General features: G+C 47.1%; 1 protein-coding gene across 1 annotated transcript; it reads left to right on the top strand.

Annotated features, from left to right (window-relative positions):
* The first annotated feature begins 429 nt into the window (after nt 1-429).
* Nucleotides 430-19,786, top strand: ATG14 (autophagy related 14). The gene is made up of 10 exons (XM_040557594.1): nt 430-670; nt 6,155-6,217; nt 6,350-6,392; nt 6,803-6,884; nt 11,396-11,633; nt 12,042-12,271; nt 12,617-12,734; nt 13,841-13,931; nt 14,044-14,129; nt 16,694-19,786. Exons 1-10 carry the CDS (start codon nt 438-440, stop codon nt 16,998-17,000), a joined length of 1,491 nt encoding a protein of 496 aa, XP_040413528.1. The 5' UTR covers nt 430-437; the 3' UTR covers nt 17,001-19,786.
* Nucleotides 19,787-19,992: the final 206 nt, after the last annotated feature.

The raw sequence follows: 19,992 nt of genomic DNA, 5'->3' as shown, positions 1-19,992 counted from the left end.
GGTTCTTGATACTGAAATATTACCCAAATACTATCATATCTTTGTTAGCCATAGCTTCTGCTGAGGTACAGACCAGCGAGGGTGTGGGGTAGATGTGCACCCCCTTCACCCCAGGGAGCAGAACCCAGGCACAGACTGGAAGTGCCGTGACAGATCTGCGGTGGATGCTGATCTACACCCTTTACTCCCCCTTTTTCAGACCACTTGCCCCATTTCCTTCCCCAGCCCTCTGCAGCGGGCCTGACTGTATACCCCCCACCACCCCTGGACCGCGAGAAGCACCCACAAAACAGCCTTATATTTTATTTATTTATAGTTTAACAGTGGCCGCCTTGCTGAGGCGACCCCCCCCCCACCCCTGAGGGCCGGGCCCTCGGCGCCCTCTTCCCACAATGCCCGGCGCCACAACACGGCCCCACGTGACCGGGGCGCCCATCATGGCGGCTCCCAGCGGCTGCCGGCCGCAGCCCGGCGGGCAGGGGGGCGCCGGGGCCGGGGCAGGACCTGGGGCCGCTCCCGCGGCGCTGCGGGGCCCCGAGGAAGACGCCGAGGGCCTGTACGTGGCGGTGGAGCGGTGCCCGCTCTGCAACACCACGCGCCGCCGCCTCACCTGCGCCAAGTGCGTCCGGGGCGGCGACTTCGTCTTCTTCGACGGCCGCGACTCGGAGAGGTACCGGGGGGCCGGGAGGGGGCCGCGGGCCTGCCCCGCCGCCGGCCCTGAGGGGGAGGCCGCGGGGCTGCTCCTCAGACGCCCCCCTCGGGACGGGGGAGGCCCCCTCGGGGCGGTGGGGGCTCGCCCGGGGGTGCCGGGGGCGGCCCCTCCGGTAACGGGGTCCCGGGGAGCTGCTGGGGTTTGCTCGGGGGGTCCTCGCCTCCCTGAGCCGGGAGGGGGTGAGGGGGCCGGGGGCAGCCTGGGGGGCTGCGCCGGCTTCGTGAGTGGTACTCGCCTGGTGAGGGATAAAGTGTGTCAAGTAATAATGATTATAAAGAGTTTGGGTGGTGCAGTGCCCCGACTTTCCCTTGGTTATGTCCGTACAGGCGTAACCAGCAAACTGGAGACAGCTCCGGACAGTTGAGGGCAAAAACAATGGGGCACTGGAAATACGTCTCTGTTCTCAGAAGTATATCAAAACAGTGGTTAAAACAGTAGTTTCCTGAATTGTTAACCAAAATCAGGAAAGCACGCAAGAAAACAGCACCTCTTCGTTTCGTTCCTGTTCATACAAATGGTCCTAATCGTGGGCCCTTTACAGAATCCAGAAATATTCCACTTGAGTTAATCACACCCCTTCCTGCCCCTTTTTGCAAGGAGTTGGCTCGGCAGGAGGGCTGCTGAAGGGGTGTTGGTCAACAAGACAGTCTCACTATGTGGTTCAGATGAACATTTCCCCTCTGTAGCTCCTTTTCGGCTGCGAGACAAGCTGTCATTTCCAGCATGTCCATCCCAGATTCTTAAAAAGTCTGCCTAGCGCTGTCTCAAGAATAGCCCTAATTTTTGGCTGTGTTTGTGGTCCTTGGTTCGTAGCTTCATTAACAACTGCTGAGAGGGATTTCTTGAACCATTTTGGGAAAGCAGCGAGCAGTGTGTTGTGTGGAAGGGTCCTTGCACCAAACACTCTTTGCATCCGTCTGCTAAATATAAGAATAGCCAGGGAAACAGTGGTGTCTTTCATCCTACCTTGGTTCTTTGCAACAAATCCAGGCAGTTTTTTATGGCAGGACGGTGTTTTCCTGCCATAAACTCTTTCTGTCGGTGTTTGCACAACAGAATGCGTGACTGGACAATGATGTGCTTGTCTTACATTTAAGCAAATTGACCTTCTCAAGCATAACCCAGATATAGAAAGCCAGCTCACGTCCGGATCTGTATCTGGGTGAGTGGACCCTTAACCCGTGCCAAGTCCCATAAAAGTTGATGGGAGTGGGCACAAGGTGGCAGCCAGCGTGAATCAGCCTGCAGAATTGAGGCCTGAGTCTGCCACTTTGATGGGTTTCCTCCTTTTGCCTGAGAGGCCGGGTCGTGGAACCACAAACTGTATTTTAGCCCGTCTAAAATGGATGAAAAACTTGTGTGTGTGAGACTGCTCAGGGCTATCTGCAGTTCCCGTGAAAAAATTGGGTTTGGAATTAGGAACGTAAGCCAAGTATTTTTTCCTGCCCTTTCTGCAGCCTGGAGATTCTGGCTAACCATCAGGCTTCATTACAGAAATCCAACCGCAGCATCCGTTGTAGCGGAACCCCTGTCATCCTGTATTAACCAAGGCTCAAGAAGTTTCTCTACGCGCTGGAAAAGTGAAACCATAAAGAAGCAGTCCTAGCCAAAGCACCAGAGGCAACAGCTTGTTTAAAAAAAATCTCTTACGTTCCTCATATCTTCCTCATATCAGTGACTGCTGTCGCTGCGTCCTCCCGAGATGCATTAACTGTCCCGATCATCTCTGGATAGAAAACATTCTGAATGATTAAGCTGCATTTCTTGATTGTAGGGAAAGTCCCCTTTGTTTTTCTCCTCCCTTTTTTCCCCTTGGTCGGGACCTCGGGCTTGCTGTCTGGGTAATCCTCTCTTCTGTTCTCCAGCCTCCGTTGGGGCAGCCCCCCTGGACGCTGCGTTTCCCTGAGCTTTGCATCTCCTGCTGCTCGAAACCCTCCTACAGCGACTTCATGTTCCAGAAGTCATGGACTAACAAAACGAGACCAACATCAGCGCGATTGACTGCAGCAGGAAAAGTTCAGTGTAGGGACAGAGCTTCGTAAAGCTTGGATTTCTTCTTTTTTCAAAGATAACAGAGTTACTGATAGTTTGGAAGCGTGCTTGAAGTGTTTTATCTGCATTGTATGATTAATCCTTCGAGTGACTAATAGGAAAGTGAGTAAGAAATAGCCCGGCATCTCAGAGGGCAGTTTTCGTTCTTTCCTCTCCGTGAGCAGCGAGGGGTTTCCGTGAATTTCTTGCGGCGTGAGCACGGCGAGGGAGGGAGCAACCTTTTAAACCGCGACCGTGCGCCGTGGCGCGGTCGTGCAGGGACAGGTGCAGAGAGCTGGCTGGAGTTCAGGTTGTGTTTACTGGCGGCGGGATTTGGTCGGTTACCTTACGCCTTCTAGTAGTACCTGGGTTAATTTTAGATCAGCGTTACGGTCGGGCCTGGAGGAGGCCGGCAGGGTCACGACAAGGCCTTTGCTGAGGGAGCGGTGTGAGAAATTCGGCCGTGGGGGGTGCACAGGGACACCCCTGCCTCCCAGTTGTCTTTTGGAAGTGTTACAGGCTGGAGGAGAGCGTTGGTACCTCTCTCCTGTGAGAAGTCAAAGGGGGTTACCCGTTGTATCCAGTGATGTTCTACTCTTTTCTTGGGGTTTTTCCTCATAAGACAATAAATATTTTAAAGTTTTAACAGCAAGAATTGTTTCGGATTTCTTTTCATGGAACTATTTTACGTGCTAGTCGCTGTAAAAGCTACAGGAAGATCGTTCACGTCTAACAAAAATCACACCCTGCACCTGTGAGGGGGGGACACTGAAGAGCTGTTAGGATTAATTAGCGAAACACAGCCACAATTAAAGATGAGTAGTCCGGAAGTCCTGCGGTAAAATGATCACCGACGTTCTTCTTTTCATTAGTAACGTGTTGTTCAAAGCATCTTGTTGTTCATTTCAGGACACTCTTCTTCCTCCCAGGAGCTTACTCCAGCCGGTCACAGGCATAAATCCTCAGATCGTATTTTCCCGGTGCGTTCCCAAAGCACTGAATTGCTTTGCTTTGTGTGTTTGCAGGTAACAAAGGCCGAAGACGATACAACTGTGCCATCTCAGCCCCTGTGCTTTCTCGGAGTTGTGGTTTGTGATCAGGAGTAGTGGCTTTTTGAGACAGCGGAGTTTTCTCGTAGTGAATAGGCCCAGCAGTGGATGTACCTGTTGCTATCCTCAGCTCCTGCAGCATTAATCAATTCCTATAGATTAGGGAGTCCTTTGTTCTCTTTTTTTTCTTTTTTTACCTCTCTGATTCTGTACGTGTGGAAATAAGCCAGGTAACCGCAGGAAATCTCAGGTTAATCCAGACTGGAGGAAAAGGAAGCATCTGATGGATAATTTTAGATGCAGATTTCTCCCCTTCTCTCAGTTTACGTTTCATGGGAGTTTCTGTAAGAGCCCGTTCGGAGCTTTGTTTCTTTGCCAGATTGAAGGGCTGTGGATATACAGAGAAAAATGAGTTACGTGATGCAATGCAAATAAAAAAGGGGCTACGTAAGGAAATGGAAACGTCTGCTTAGGGGAGACCTGCTAAAGGAGTTGGTAGGAGCTGTTTGACACAGTTGCTGAAGTGCGTGGTGAGCTGTAATTCTTGCAGGCTTTCACAAACATTTCTGTCTCCCCTCACCAGCGAGAACTTAATTTAGTCCCAGACTCTTGAGAGATCAACTTTCCACTAGTGTGTCGGACACGATTTGGGAAATCAGCCTCCGTGCCCGTTAATTAACCCAGCTTTGGAAAGAAGAATCGCCGAATTTCTGCGTGCAGCTGCCCGGCGTGACCGAGTTATTTCTGGTTGCGCCCGAGGTCGGAGGTGCAGGAGGTGTGCGTTACGGCGTCGTAAACGCGAGTTGGTGCAGGGTGCTTGTGCAATTTCCACCATGACTCGTGGGTGAGGGCACGCGGGACGGACGGACGGATGCTGAGCAGCCGGGCTCCGGTTGCACCGCATTCCTCAGGCGCACGCGTGGCCTCTGGCTTTTAGAGCAGCACCTGCACTTGGGATTGAGCTGTTTTGGAAGGAAAACAGAGTTTCGGTCATCTGCGAAGGCAGCAGGCAGAAGTTTTGTTGTTGTTTTAACGCTGCTGTCATCTGGCAGGGCGATTACACACTTTGTAAAACCGAAGCCAGTCTCCGAGCTTTCAGGTTCCAGCTCTTCAAGGGAAGAAATGAAGCGTTTTGGTTTTATGGGGAATCAAATCCACGGGGTTGAGCAGAGAGAGGCCCCAGATGCCATCCTGTCAAGGCTTGCTTACTCTATGATTCGCTCTAAATAAAGCTTGGATAGCCCTGAAATAAAGGACTTGGTGGGTTGTACATGAAACTGTTAGGATGAAATAGTGAATTCTACACGTTCTAGAGAGAAATATACTGAATTCTTTTTCCTTGCGTGGATTTAACCCCAAGACACCCATTTGAGGTGCGGATCAGGATGGTGCTGTGGCATGGCAAGCACAAAGGAAAACTGGGAGGCCATGCATGGCAGAACACAGCACACACTTGCTGTTTTTAGGTTGTCTACGTCCCTTGGCTGTCTCTCTTGCTGTTACCTTTGTCACTTCGTGCTTCGCTGTAATCTCTCAATATGCGTTGCTCATACACTGTCTACTTCCAAAATGTTTCTCAATGTGCTGTGGAACATGGAGGTGGGCAGGACGTGGCTGTTCGTATTCAGAGGATGGAAACGCAGGATGATGAACCCTAAAAAACTCCCTTCTGATCACTTTTTGGCAGTTCCCACAGCTCACACATCCACTGGGACAGACCTCAAGCAGGCATTTGGGTCGGGCACTTGTGATACCGACACGTGCCCGGTAGAAACAAGTAGAAGAAGATGCAACTTATGGCTGCTAATAATAATATAAGAAGGATTTGATTGTCGTGTAAAAGCCTTGAGAGAGTACTGTCCTGTCTGGAACCATCACTGAGTAAGGTCTGAGACCCTTCCAGGTGGGAAGTGAGAAAATACAAAGCACAGCGTGTAAAAACCTGCGCTTCCCTGTACCAGAGTGGGTAGTACCACTAATGCCATCTCAGACTCACTGCATTACTGCTAATTTCTCCAGTGATTAAAGGCTTTTCAAGCAGTGTATGTTTTTCTTTGTACACAAAATATTGATGTTTCTAAGCTACAAAGCTTAGAGAAATAGAAGGTAGTTAAGGGTAATGCTTACGAGTTTGGTAATACAACATGCGGGTGTTTCCTCAGCTTAGAGGTTCTGTTGCTATTCCTGGCAGACAGGTGCTCTAGAATTCGGCAAGAGTTTCATATATAGAGCTATTGCTTACAAAGATTAAGACAGATAGTTGAGGTTTAGAGACTCCCACAAGCTTCAGCCTTTTTATTGTTTCAGACAGCTTACAATACCTTTGTGCAAAATAGCAATAAAAGCATTTAATCTCTTCCAGGTTCTCAGACAAGAAAGAAAGGTTGATGCATCTTAAAACTAAACAGAGAGAATTCCAAAAACAGTAAGTTGTAGTCGTTGAATGAAAATAAATTCTAAGAATTCTTTTTTTTTAAAAATATCTCTGACACATTGTTGCTGGAGACAGATGTAGTCGAGATAAGTCAAATAACTTTCATTCATGTTTTTCCTCTAGTGTTTTGAAGGCCATGGAAGGCAAAGAGATAACTGATCAGCTGGTGAGTTATTCAAAGCATCCTATCATTTTTGAGCTCTCTGAAGTGCTAGATTGTATTGTTTAAAGTTACATTTTACCTTAAGGGCATTGCATGGCTTTCCTAAAAAGCCTGTTGAAAGCAAAAGCAAAACGGGCTCTGCAAGCAGAGCGCTCCAAACCGTCAATATTTTTAATTTCTTACTAGATATTTGTTCAATAACTTACTGTACCAGTTGACTTTATACTAAGTATTCTGTTTCTTTGTGGCATTCTTCTGTGCACAAAATGGTGTATGAAATATTTATTTATTGGTCTGATTCAGTTCAGAACATCCTGCTCCTTTTGCACTAAAGCTGCTGGCTTTGTTGTTAATCATTAGTCAGTGTGTTGGAAATGGCTTGTGCCCTACGGTTGCCGAATGTTCTTTTACAGAGATGGAAAATAATGTCTTGCAAGATGAGGATCGAGCAGCTGAAACAGACCATTTGCAAAGAAAATGATGAAATGACAAGACGTGAGTAATGCCTGTGCCTTTGTAACATGTCAAACTGTGCCTTAAAGAGGGAAAAGTCAGTCGCAGTAGATATGAGTGTTAGTTTTTAAAAATAGTGAATTTCCGAGGCAAATCACTGAGTGGATTTTACCCTTTTTATGCTTGCGTTTTAATTAGAAAACAGTAGACATTATTCAGCTGGATGGAGATAATTCTGCAACAGCTTAACAAGTAAATGCTTAGCAGCCTATGAATTTGGCTTTGTCCCTAGAGATGGCTTTATTCAGTGTAGCGTTTCTGATCGCTTCCTCTTGATAAAAAAGAGCAAACAGCTCTGCAGCTGTTACGGATTTCATCTAAGTGCTGAATTTTAACCCACACCTGTCTAGAAATCCTAAAAATCATGTTTGAGCAAGACCATCACCAAAATATGGCATAGGCTGCTGCGGTGCTAACATTCAGCAGCTTCGGTTTTGAAACTCATTAAATATTTTACACGCAGGAGACTTGTAGAGTCATTTTTCAGAAAAGAATGTGCAGCACTCCTTACAACCTACGTGTAAAGGAGAGAGAGGAAGCATGTGCAGAAGCGTATTGACTGAATCCGGAACATTTTAATGACTTGAGATTCAAGAGGAGCCATACAAAAAGTGGAAGCACAGGTGTGTAACTGAGAGTAGTTATAAAGGAACAGCGCAGGCTTGCAGTGATAACATCAAAAACGCTGAGGTGCAAAATGGTTTTCATTTAGTAGGGAGGGTGGATAGCACAGTTTTAAACGTATAATAAAAAGATGAAGGAGTAGGCAAGCAGGCCAGTTAGTTTAAGAGGAAAGAGAGTGAGTAACTGCAGAGAAGGCTGAAATATTCAGTGCCTTCTTTGCTTCATCTTCTAACAAAGAAAATGCGATCAGGTGTTTAGCCAGATTAAATTTGAGATTGAGAGAGGACTTCAGGCCAAGGAAAGAAAGCAGCCAGTTAAATATTATTTTGATTGTGTCTGTAGGGCCTTATCAGATTCACCTCAGGGAACTTAAGGAACCAGCAGCGGAGCACTTGAGAACACGTGAGGGAGAGAGGATGTCCCAGGGAACAGAGTGGAAACAGCATCTGTTTGCAGGAGCCTTACGCCGATGACACTGCCGTCCTCTTACAAGCCTCTGACCACCTTGTAGGTACCTAAGGTACCTAGAAGATAATTAAAAACAGTCATCACTTTTCGTTAAGAATAGGTCATGTAAGATCAACCCCTTCTCTGTGGGTCAAGTGGTCTAGTGGAGGAAGAAGCAGAAGGTGCAAGATACCTTGCTTTTGGGCTCTACCCCAAGATGTCTCAGGAGCAAGCAAATAAATCAGTTCTGGATGTAATCGCTGCCAGGTTGACACAGACGGCTAGTAGGGCCACATTCAGAGCGTGGTGATGCTCCTCCAGCAGAGGAGGTGAGGCAGGTGGAGCTCGGCAGGAACCAGTTCCTGGCCCAGTTCTGTTTACTATTTTCCATAATACCTTGCATGGTAGAATAGAAAGTGGAATGGAGGAACCTAAGGTGGATGACGATACGAGCTCAGCGGAGAACAGGATCAAATTCAAAATCGTGCAGGTAAATTGACTGCATCATCTGAAATGAACAAAGGTAAGTGCACGTTGTTTAGGAAAGAGAACCACGTAAACCTGTGGTGGGGAATGCTGGCAAGATTTGACAGGACGGGACCTGGGGAATTGCAAACTAAATACCAAATAACAATCTAGTGCTGCTCCAGAAAGGTTCAGACCTCAGTCAGGGTTGTACTAACACGGGCATTGTATTTAAGAAGCAAGCGATTATCCTGCTGTGCTCAGCAGCGGCGTTGCCCCAGTGGGAGTCTGGAGCCCAGTTTGAGCAATTTAAGTAAGATACAAATCAACTGGAGAAAGTCCAGAAGGGAACATTAGGAATAAAACACAAGGAGTGGCCAAGAAAATTGCTGTTTGGCTTAGTTTTAAAAAAAAAAAAAAAAAAGGAAGATGAAGAAGAGCATTTTTTCAGTAGATAGAAGATTATTATGAAGGGAATAATAACTAATTGTTCTCTTTAGGCTGTGAAGAAAGGAGAAGAGGAAGTCAATGTGAGGAATTTAACCACCTTTTCTCAAAATGCAGCTCTGAAGGTGGCAGAATGTTAGAACCAGCTGGGGAGTGGAGCTCCTCCACTTTTCTATTATTCTGTGAAATGTATTAATACTTAAATAGTTCTAATCTGCAGCTTTACTACGTAGCCAGTACGTCAGGAGCTCAACCTGGTTCGCTCTTAGGGAAGAGACGGCGTTACAAAATGTAAACAGGTCCTTTCTCTTCTCTTGGATGTGGCGTAGATGGGTTTACTGAAATAGGAAACGTTCCTAGATCGTTGGGCTCCTGCTCTTTCAGCTGGCTCTCCTGGGTACTTGAAGAATTGGTGTATCTTAACATAAGGTTTTAAAACGTGTGTTTTACCTTCTGCCTGCAGAGAACAGTTCAAGGAGGTGATCTTGTGAACGCCTGGCATGGCTCCCTGTTGGGCAGAGACCAGCGTGCCTGTGCGTGCGTTTCGCAGGCGATGGGAATGTGTGGGGCTTGATGGTGTTCTGAAATACTTCTGGGGACAAATTTTAATTGCCTCGTAAACTGGGTCATAAAGCAGAATTGCTGCGCTGAAAAAAGGACAGTTGTTTCTGCAGTGGGGCTGCTAAAGAGGAAACGTGTTCACAGTGTTCTCCCTGCCTCTCAGATAATTGCTGTTGGCCCTGCAGATAAGGGAGCTCGCTCGGTGCAAAAAGTAGCCTTGCAAGTAGAACATGAATGAAAATGGAACGAATGGACGTTTTATTCCTTCTTTGTTTCGTATTCTCTGTGCAAAGGGAGAGCTTGGGAATATGAATGCAGGCATTAATTGATTTTTCCATTGATATTACAGGAGCGCTTAAAAGAAACTGAATTGCAAGCTGGTACTTAGAAATTCTTGGTACTGTTGAGAGAAAAATTCTCCTGCAGTTCCTCCAACAGGGGGTCCCTTATTTTATGGACCTGAGGATTATTAGTTCCTACCTGCCTGGGGAAACCAGTCTCACCAGCTTTGATTTGGGTCTTCACATCTCCCATGTATGAGATCGTCTTTCCTACCAAACGCTGATCAGATAGATGAGTAGAAATAACTTCTACTAAGTTATTTCTAATAACTTATTAGTTGTAATAAGCTATTATAATAATATAATGGCTATTTTAATATGTAATTTCAATATATAATAGCTATTTCAGCAGTCCTGGGCTCCCTGTTTCCAGACCAGGGACCAGCCGGAGCTCTGTGCAGTTCCAACTCTGCAGGTGAAAACCAGGAGGAGCAGGGATGTCCCGTGCTGACCGAGCATGGCTGGGCACATACCAGGGGATGGGAACCAGTCTTGGGTCCCATTCTTCATATGTAACTTCAGTTTTTGTGCTTCCCTTCTGGGAAAGCTGATGTTTTAATAGTCTGTAACGTGGCTTCTTGGAGTAGCAGATGCCACAGAACATTGATATTGTAGCTCTGGTCTCATCTGTGCCTCGCAATCAAAATACATCAGAAAAATGATGTCAGGCTTACTGCCTGCCTTCTGTGCAAGGGGCAGTTAGCCCATTTCTTGATTACAGGAAAGCGAGTAGTCTGCTGTGCTCTAAGAGAGCATGACTAATGCTGTTTCTCTTCAGCCATAAAAACTGAAATGGAGCGACTAGTATATGGGGGCTCTTATTCAAACCAGGGTACATTACAGTTTTTAAATGTGCGTTTGGAGACATTTTTCTGTGCTTTTGAAAGACCGAGGCAGTTAACTCGCCCTCTGCAGCACCATATGTTTGCAGAAGCGTTACTGCAGTGAATTATTTTATAGGAGAATCAGCAGATGCTCTTGAAGAATTTTTCTTCCAACTCCTAGCGTGCCTGATGCATGGAGGAAATTTAGGCAGTTGCAGCATTTCGTAAGCATAACCGCATTTGCCATTTTGTGACTGGAAAGGGAGTTTTCCCTTGTGGTAAGGAGAAGCCTGTGCCACTGGGATCCAAGTGCTTTAAGAGGACGTACGTTAGCAAAAGCCCGGGTAACATAAGCTAATAGAAGCAGTGCTGCCAGAAATTGTGAATGGAGATGCTATCTGCACTTGATTTTGGCTGAAAGCAATGCGTGCCTTTTTGGCCAGCATCATGCAAGCATGTACAGTCAAGCTATTTCTGTCATGGTGATTACCCCAGAAGTTTAATTAAACTGTGAAATCTTGGCTTTTCTGCTCCAAATCCAAAAATAGCCGGGTGAAAGATAGGGAAAGATTAATTCCGATTTCAGTCTCTTTTGCGATATTCAGAAAAGATTAAGAAGTTGTACCACTTAGCAGCTGGAAAACGTTAATAGTGAGGCAGGGTTTTCTGTTTTAAGCTGCTGTAGATCTTGTTTTCTATAAATATTAATCAAGCTTTTCTCAGGCTTACTACAAGTACCTCACAGCTCATTTTCCAAGGTTAACATCTGCTGCTGTCTTCACAGATGCAGAGGGGCTTCTGAGAATTAAAGAGGAGAACCAGAAGCATTATCGCAGGGCTCAGCGGCATCAGGAGAAGAAGGAGAAGATCCAGAGGCACAACCGCAGGCTGGGAGACTTGGTCGAGAAAAAAACCTACGACTTGAAAACCCAGCACGAACATCTGGCAAACCTTCGGCGGACGCATATCCTGGAGCTAACATCAGTCATATTTCCCATCGAAGAAGTAAAGACAAGCATGAGGTACGGGAGGCTTGTCCTTTTGGGCTCGTTTTTCCTAGCTTTAAACTCTCCGACGTGAGTCACGTAAGTCTAAGCTAGACACTCTGGCTCCCTTGGCATCTGTGGGGAGAAGGAGGTGGTTTCCAGAGGCGAAGCATCTGACCTAAAGGTAGAAGTCCAGAGTAGAAGAATGTGGAGGTGCTAGCATCTCCCCACTGAGAGACCTGAGGTATGTGTCCACTGTTAACCTTAAAAAAAGATCATTAAAAATCCCAGAACAAAGTAGTTTGGGGAATAAGGAGTTCTGCAGGAGTGTTTCTACATGCATTTTGCTCTCAGTGAAATCTGATTAAATGCCTGCCAAGTACGTTGGTGATTGTATTTTTGAACTTCTTTTAAAAACACCCTGTTCTTCTCTGCGTGCTACAGAGATCCTGCAGACGTGTCTTCTGAGAGCGACAATGCTATGACCTCTAGCACTGTGAGCAAGCTTGCAGAAGCCAGGAGAACCACGTATCTCTCTGGGAGATGGGTGTGTGATGACCACAACGGGGACACCAGCATCAGTATCACAGGGCCTTGGATAACCCTTCCGAATAACGGAGATTACTCAGCGTATTACAGCTGGGTGGAAGAGAAGAAGACTACACAAGGACCAGGTAAGCAGCCAGGTCAGAATTAAAGAAACACCAGTACAGGGATTAGTCCACTGAAAGCCTCTTCTGCAGGAAATGCTCATTGGGACCCAGTGCAGAGTAAAAGAGAGATAAAGTTAATTATTCACAGTTTTGACATGGTTCACATGCTGTCGATTTAACAGGAATTCCAAGAATTACTATTTTTCTACTGGTTTCTGACAGATTTCACTGTAAATGATTGCTGGATTCAAGCAGTTCTCAGTACTGACAAATGACATTTTCCAGAGTAGACTTCAGTAACACATTAACACACCCACTGAGGCTTCATTTATAATGAGACTTTCACGATGTTTTTATTTCTTTTAGATATGGAACATAATAACCCTGCTTACACCATCAGTGCTGCATTGTGCTATGCAACCCAGCTTGTTAACACTTTGTCTCTCATACTTGATGTAAATCTTCCCAAGAAGCTCTGCAACAGGCAAGTAAATGCAAGCCTCTAAGAAGGCGGATCAGTGACCACTTCTGAACGATCTTAGTTCGGTTTGGTTTTCTGAACAAAGTCATTATTTGGAACAGCTTTTATGGTAATAGCTGATGGCTCCCTTTTTTTTTTTTTGGTGCAATTTAATTTCACAGGGAGGTCTAGAATTTAGACCACAGTTAATCCTCCCATCCTCTCTTTCTGTGTCCCGGGAGCACAGACCAACCATCGTATTTCAGAATGACAACTTACTAATCAATTTATTTAGCGTCCTCATACTGGAGTGAAATATGACAGTGCATGAATAGCACTTTTCATTTTATGAGACCCTACTGTGCTTTACAAACTCCCAGCCCAATTCAGCAGCTCTTAGTCATCCGGAATAGCTCCACTGCATTAAGAGATGTAGAACCAGGCCTTATAATATGGCATGAGAGCAGTGCAATTCTCTTTGAGCTAAAACACTGATGGGGAATGTAGCTGGCTGTCAGACGTTTGGGAGCATGCGCTTCTATAAACCCCAGTTGTGATGAACAGCACTGTTAGGTTCTTAAGGTCTACACAGAGCAGGTGGGATCCGTACAGAAGTAATTCTGAGGAAGCTGTGGGCTTGGTTCAGCTTCCAGGGGTCGCAGCTATGCTGCTGAGATTCTTATAAATTTTAAAAATAGCAATGGCCAAAGTGAGGGCACAAACGTTGTGTAGGGCCTCTGCAGTTTTTTATGCTATTATTTGGTTGCTCAGTCATTGCAGGAAGAAAAGGTTGGGAACAGGAAATGAGGCAAGATTTAAAAGGAGAACCAAAATGGCTTGGCCACAGTGGATCTTTGAGTTTGTGTATGGTTCACATCACCTGTCCTGTTGAAACCAGTGAGACTAGGGCAAGCTGTGCTTGTTGATAAAATTCCAAAGGTCTCACGAGGTGAAAAAGCGATCTCCTGAGCACTCTGTAGCTAGTTGTACAGCTTAAACAAGTGCTCACTGCAAAGATGTTTAGTCCAGGATCTGTTAGGAAGCCAGGGTACAGAATGCTGATGTCTCCAGGAGGTGCACTGTCACAGCCTGTAGCTTTGTGCATACGTGTGTGTGTGGTCTTTCAACAGCGAGTTCTGCGGCGAGAATCTCAGCAAACACAGGTTCACGCGAGCAGTGAAGAAGCTGAATGCCAACATCCTTCACCTTTGCTTCTCTCAGGTAGGGGGAATGAACGTATGGATTCTTTAAATAGCTTTTAAAATGTTAACTCTGCCTGCAGGTTTCCTCCAGTAGCTGATCATGTCTTTTTTTCTTACCTTCTCCATGGTAGCATGTAAATTTAGATCTGTTGCACCCACTGCATACGCTCAGGAACCTTATGTACCTGGTGAGCCCAGACACTGAGAACTTGGGCAGGTAAGAAAAGCAGTTTGCGAACACACCTGTAAGTGAATCCCTTTTGGAGTTCCGCGTTTGCATTGTTATTCATGAGAGAAATACATTTTTTCTGCTTCTGTTCTGCTGTATCTATGGCTGAGTCCTCAGCACATCAGGCTGGTTATAAGGAGGAGGCAGGAAAAGGCAGAAAAAGGGGGTTCTGAGAAGGAAATCAGATTTCAGAGACATCTGTATGCCGTGATTCTGCACGGAGCAGGCTCAGCTGGTGGCGTTATGATTGACTGCGTGGGCTTGTTTCTCCTGGGCTCAAAAGCAGGAATTCCTTCCCTCCAGAGGACAGCAGCACGCATCCCAGGCTTTGCCGAAATACTTTCAGTCAATGAGCACCCTAGGCCAAAGTCCACACTCAAATAGTAATAATGTCTATGTACGTTAAGATTAAAGACAACTTTCCTGTTAACTTAGCATGTGACGAAAAGAACATCAGTTCCTGTAGGCTGCACGCGCCAGGCTCAATATTCTTCCTTTCTTTTTACAACTTAAGTGTAAGAAAGTCAACATTGATTTCCTCTTGGGATAATCCAGTCACTTGTGCCCGAGACAGTCTGCAAATATTTGTTTATTCTACTGCTTTATTCCCCCTCAAACACACGAATGTTCTGACATCTACTTTTCCACTTTGTTCTAGTATGCAGGACTAGTTTTATTGAAAAACCTGCAATATCACTAAGAGGAGCTGAATTCACGCCTCTACAAACTTACCTTACGTCCAAGTACATCCCTACTTAGTCAGCCCAAAGCTGTGGGGAGCCAACTTAGCTCAGTTTGGAAAAAATGATGTGCTTGCTGCTGCTTGTCTGAAAACAAGGAGAGGGCAGGAAACACCCAGAGAGTGAAGAACTGTGTCCTGGAAAGCAGCTGCTGTAAAGGATAAGTGCCACAGTGGACAGAAACCTGAACCTGATGGTTCCTTGCGATGGGAAGTAAAAGGCCTGAGCAGAGAGATGGGTCTCACTTCGCATCAGTTGGGTCCACATGGTAAAAGGAGAGGTTACAGGAAAGTGGGAACATGAGTGGAGAAGCTAGCCAGCACTGAGGGGAACAGCTTAGTCCGTATAAAACGCTCTCATCTCTCTAGAGAGGAGATGGAGAGAGGACTGTGGCTCAGGACAGGGGGAATGGTGGAATGCCTTGGCCTTTCTTAGAGAGGGGGTCACACGAGATGATCTAATGCACCCTTCTGGCCCTAAACCTGATGACTCTCTTCCGATGTTGCCTTATTAAGGAAGATGCTGTGCCAGAGGGCAGCGCTCTCCTTCCTTTCTGTGTGATGAAAGAGGAGCGTTTACCTTTCATTTATCAGCTGTCTGCAAAGTTTGCAGCAATCAGCTGGTTTTATTTTCCTTCAGACTTCTAGGCCTAGAGTTGCCTGATAGCCTCTATGAACTACCATTAATATAATACATTACATATAATACATATAATTTTATCAAGCTTTGATTGTTTGGATTCAAATTTTCCACGCTAAATTGCTGCCTCAGGCTTCCACGTAAGCTTGGAGAACCACAGTGGAGAAACCCCGTTACCCACGTTAACTTCTAGCTCCTGTTACGCTGAGAATCTGTAAGCTTTGTGCTCTGGACTGAAATTTGTTTGACAGGGACCTGCTTGCCGTGGGGGCTCAGCTTTTCACTGCCTCCGTGAACCCCTCGCTTTCTCTGGTGGCTGCTCACAGGCCTCTGAAACTGTCAGCGGATGCTTAGTAAAGATATTTTTGGATTTGGTCTCCCTGTTTTCTGGCGCAAGGCTGAGGGCCTGGGCAGGGTGCAGTTGCCTCTCCAGCCAGGCAGCGGCAGCAGGGAACTCGGAGTCAGTGACAGAAGAGATGAGTTTGGCCAGGACCTCTGGAGATCTTATCCAAAGCCCCACTCGAGGCAGAGTCAGGCAGAGCAAGTTGCTCAGGACCGTGTCCAGCGGGGTTCTGAATATCTCTGACGACGGAGACTCCCCAACCCCTCTGGGCAGCCGGTGCCAGCGTTTGACCGCTCTCCCTGTAAAAAAAAAAGATCTCGAGATCTTGCTGGGGGCGAAGTGCTGCTGTGGGAAGCGTGTTAGCGAGCTGTGCCAGCTGTGTTCTGCGGGCTGTAACCTACGCCCTGCCCCTGGCTGGCAGAGCTGGCCTGGCCAGAGCTAGCGCTAAAAATAAAAGCTGCTCCACGTCAAGCCGAGATGCCCACCAGTGGAGCTGTGAGTTATTATCGATAGCTTTTTCTTTTGCGTGTGTGCTTCACCGTCCGCTGGCAAGGTGAAAGAGCTCTTCCGCCGTCCCTGCTCCGTGGACTGGAACCCAGCTATCGCTCCCTTGGCTGACCGCCGTCCTTCTACCGTGGTCGTAGCGTAGTTATCTCTGTAGCCACCGAGTTTCTCTTTGCCAGCAGATAAAGACAGAGGTGTTTTAATTCTGTACCGTACCCATGACAGAGCAGGCTGCTTTGGCACGCCTGGGACTCGCACTGGTGCAGTGACAGTCCCTCTCCTGCACGGTACCCACAGGGCTGACAGCGTTGTGTCCGTGTTCACAGGTCTGGGCCTTTCGAAATCAGCGCTGATCTCGAAGACTCCATGGAGTTTGTGGACCCCAGCGCCGCCGGCGAGACGGATGAGAGCGGAGACGAGCACGTCAGCGACGAAGAGACGGACCTGGGGACAGACTGGGAGAATCTGCCGAGCCCCAGGTTCTGCGATATCCCCTCCCAGCAGGTGGAGATGCTGCAGAGCCAGAGCACGCAGGCGTCTCAGCCCATCGCCAGCAGCAGCGCTGGCGGCATGATCTCTTCTGCTGCTGCCTCAGTGACCTCGTGGTTTAAGGCGTACACTGGACATCGCTAACGAGCACGGGAAAAGGATCGTAGGATGTGAGGAAGGAATCCCTCCCCAGCAATGCTGTAGTAAACCTTACGTATTCAGTTAAGTAGTGCCTGGAACAAAGAAAAGGTCAGACTTTACATTTTGTAAACCCGAAGAACCTTTTTATTTACCCACGATGACTGTGATGGTACCCTTTTGTAAATTGGCTCGCCCCATCCTTCTGACGGGTTCTGTGAGGGCACTTCGTGTCTCGGTTCTGTCTGCATTGTTGAGTGTCAAGGAAGAAGGACCCAGCAGACTCCAGCTCTACTTCCTAAAGAAGAAACGGATTTTGGAGTGTTTGGATCCGAATGAGCACAGAGGGAAGGCTGCTCAGTGTTCAGTCTGGACAGTGGTGCAAATGCAGTTCACGTTTTCTTAACTCCTTACAGGGTTTATGTTTGCGTGTTTTAAATCTGTCTTGCATAATGCAAAAATGCATATTTCTAAATTTTTTTCATTCAGGACATGAAAATTATGCATTTTTAACATGTTTTCTAATCTCCGTTGCCATATTTTTAATACAAAGAATCAGCATGGGCAGGAATTCACACAACGAATTGCTCTTTAGGTTTGGTTGTGGATCTTTGTCCAGTTTCGCCATAGAAAACTGGCTCGTTTCATGCTGTTTCCACTGGTAGGTAGTCTGAAAGTTTCGTGTTGTGCTGCCCAAAGCACACAGGCTCTTTACTCCTAGTATCATACACCAAAGAAACACTGGACATTCTCTTAGCTAGACCCACGTTGACGCCGATAGAGGATTGCAATAATATCCATCAGTTACACCATGTTGCCACTTTTTAGTAGTAGAAAAACCTCATTTCAAGCTCGTTTGATGAAGTCACGCGTTCTCCACACTACATGCGTTGTGAACCCTGTTGTATTTTATGTTTCTGCTGGGGTTTGCTCTTTCCCTGTTTACTGAATGCCAAGAAGTTGATTTCATTTCACTGCAGAAACGCTCACAGCGCAGCTGGCCTGCTTGTAAAACCACAGGAGGTGCGATACTGACAGATGCGTTCGCTAACAAGTGCTCCTCGCTTCCTCTGCCTTGCGGTATGTATGACTTAGAGATGGTTCTGCTCAGCGAGGCTTCCGATTTACGGTTTACATTTTATAGAGCTGGGACGTTTTACTTCTCCGCGAGGCAAACTCGTGTAGAAGCATCCTCCCACCCCTCCGAGATGGAAGATTTCAGCCGGTCTTCCCTGCCGTTCCCCCGTGGCGATGCAGCTGGTGGCGTGGCTGACGCACAAGCCACGCGCCTGGCGTGCTGGCACATCCGAGGCAGCGTCCTCATGCGTGGTGGAAACCCCAGCTGCAGGCTGCCTTACCCGGCCATCCCGTTCTCTGTCGAGCATGTGGAGTTTTTTGGGACAGTTTTGGGACGCTGTGGGTCCTCCCCAGGCCAGCCAGCACTGCCACCTGGCTCCACGGAGGAGCGGGTGGAAGAGCAGCGCTAGTGCTAATGCCCCTGTGTCCCGGCGAGCTCCGCACCAGGGACACCACCTCAGTACTGTGCCTCCCCGCCCTGTCCCTCGTACAGCAGCTCTTTCTCTTTGGCAGTGGGGATCCGTTGTTGGTAGCTTTTTGCTGGTGGTAGCTGTTTGTTGGGTTTTTTAAAGCAAAGACCCTTAACTCCGCACCGAGAGCGTGCGTGTCGTTAGGTGAGGGCCCCCTCGGTGCTGCCATTTGGTTGGTCTGAGCCCAAGACAGGGTCGTGTCGGGAAACAGATAAGAAATCAGCCGAGACCCCGTTGGCTACTGCGGTCTGAACTGGGACCGTGCCCAGGACGAGGACAGGGGCAGGGAGAGGAGGCTTCGGTCACTGCTCAGCTGACAGCACTTTATTAAACAGTCGCAGCGACCGGACCTGTCGCAGCTCTGAGCAGCCAGCACGTAGCAGTACTGCGTGTTGGGCTCTTAGCATTGCACAACCCGTTTTGGATCCTCATTTATTTTGCACTGGACCCCACCACAGAGAGATCTTCCCTCCTTTTTTTCTTCTTTTTTTAATACACATTTCAGTCGCTGTTTCATTGCTGCCTTTGTGCTACGTAGAACCCTAAAGGCCAGGCCATGATTCAGCTTTGTATGCTGTCCTTGACTTATTTAGGGGAAAATAAAAACAGCACCACGAGAACCTTTTAAGCCATATACTTCGTACCCATTGTGTTTTCCAAATAATTTATTTACAACCATGTCATACTCCGGAAGTGCACAACGGCACTGTGAGGGTGTTGAAATGCATTGAGATGGCTCCTTTCAAGAGATGTTTTTGTAACAGAATAGATTGTGGGTTTTGTTGTTTTTTTTTAAAGTGTTTTGCACATGTGTAGCTAAGGAAGAATTAAGTGTGTGTGTCCAAACCTTGAGTGCAAGCGACAGGATTAGTTTTCCAGGTTGTTTGGGGGGCGAGGGAGGGAGGCAGTTATCTGTAATTAGAGATAGTTGGAGACAGCCAGCTGAGAGTTTACAAAACAATTTGCGTAGCACGAGTGCAGGAATTTCAGTCCAGGCCGTGACTTTTGTCCGTGAGCAGTGGTCCGGCGTGGCCCACGCGAGCTGCCAAGGAAGAGCCTGATTTCGGAGCCCAGCCCTCGGCTGAAATCGGGCGCCTTCGGCGGGTCTCGGACGGGACGTGCAGGGCTGGGTCGTCACCTGCAGAAACTCGGGGCCTCTCTCTGCAACTTCCAAACTAGATGTAACTAAACACAATTTTTTTTTCTAAATTTTATTGTATTATTGCAATAAATCTTTAACAGTAATTTTTTTTTAAAGTTGTTTATTTGTAATTGTTACTTCTGTGTGGTTTGTTTTTAAATATGCTGGGGAAGTACACAACCATTTCCAGCCTTCACCGCCTCCCGGGCACCGGACCTGTTACAGGGCGATCGTAAAGCAGTAAAATATGCGATACGAGTTAAAAAAATACTCCTACATAAAATAACTGCATCTCCAGTGGCGCAGGCAG

The sequence above is a fragment of the Cygnus olor genome, chromosome 5 (assembly GCF_009769625.2).
Source record: "Cygnus olor isolate bCygOlo1 chromosome 5, bCygOlo1.pri.v2, whole genome shotgun sequence".
Lineage (NCBI taxonomy): Eukaryota > Metazoa > Chordata > Aves > Anseriformes > Anatidae > Cygnus > Cygnus olor.
Note: the sequence above shows the minus strand (reverse complement) of the source record. Positions and strands in the feature narration are given on the sequence as shown.

Bases quoted from the DNA above. Each gene is read 5' to 3' on its own strand.
- ATG14 (XM_040557594.1), top strand. From the start codon at position 438: ATGGCGGCTCCCAGCGGCTGCCGGCCGCAGCCCGGCGGGCAGGGGGGC. The intron at 6,218-6,349 runs GTAAGTTGTAGT...TTTTTCCTCTAG, and splicing joins CAGAGAGAATTCCAAAAACA to TGTTTTGAAGGCCATGGAAG. The intron at 12,272-12,616 runs GTAAGCAGCCAG...TATTTCTTTTAG, and splicing joins GAAGACTACACAAGGACCAG to ATATGGAACATAATAACCCT.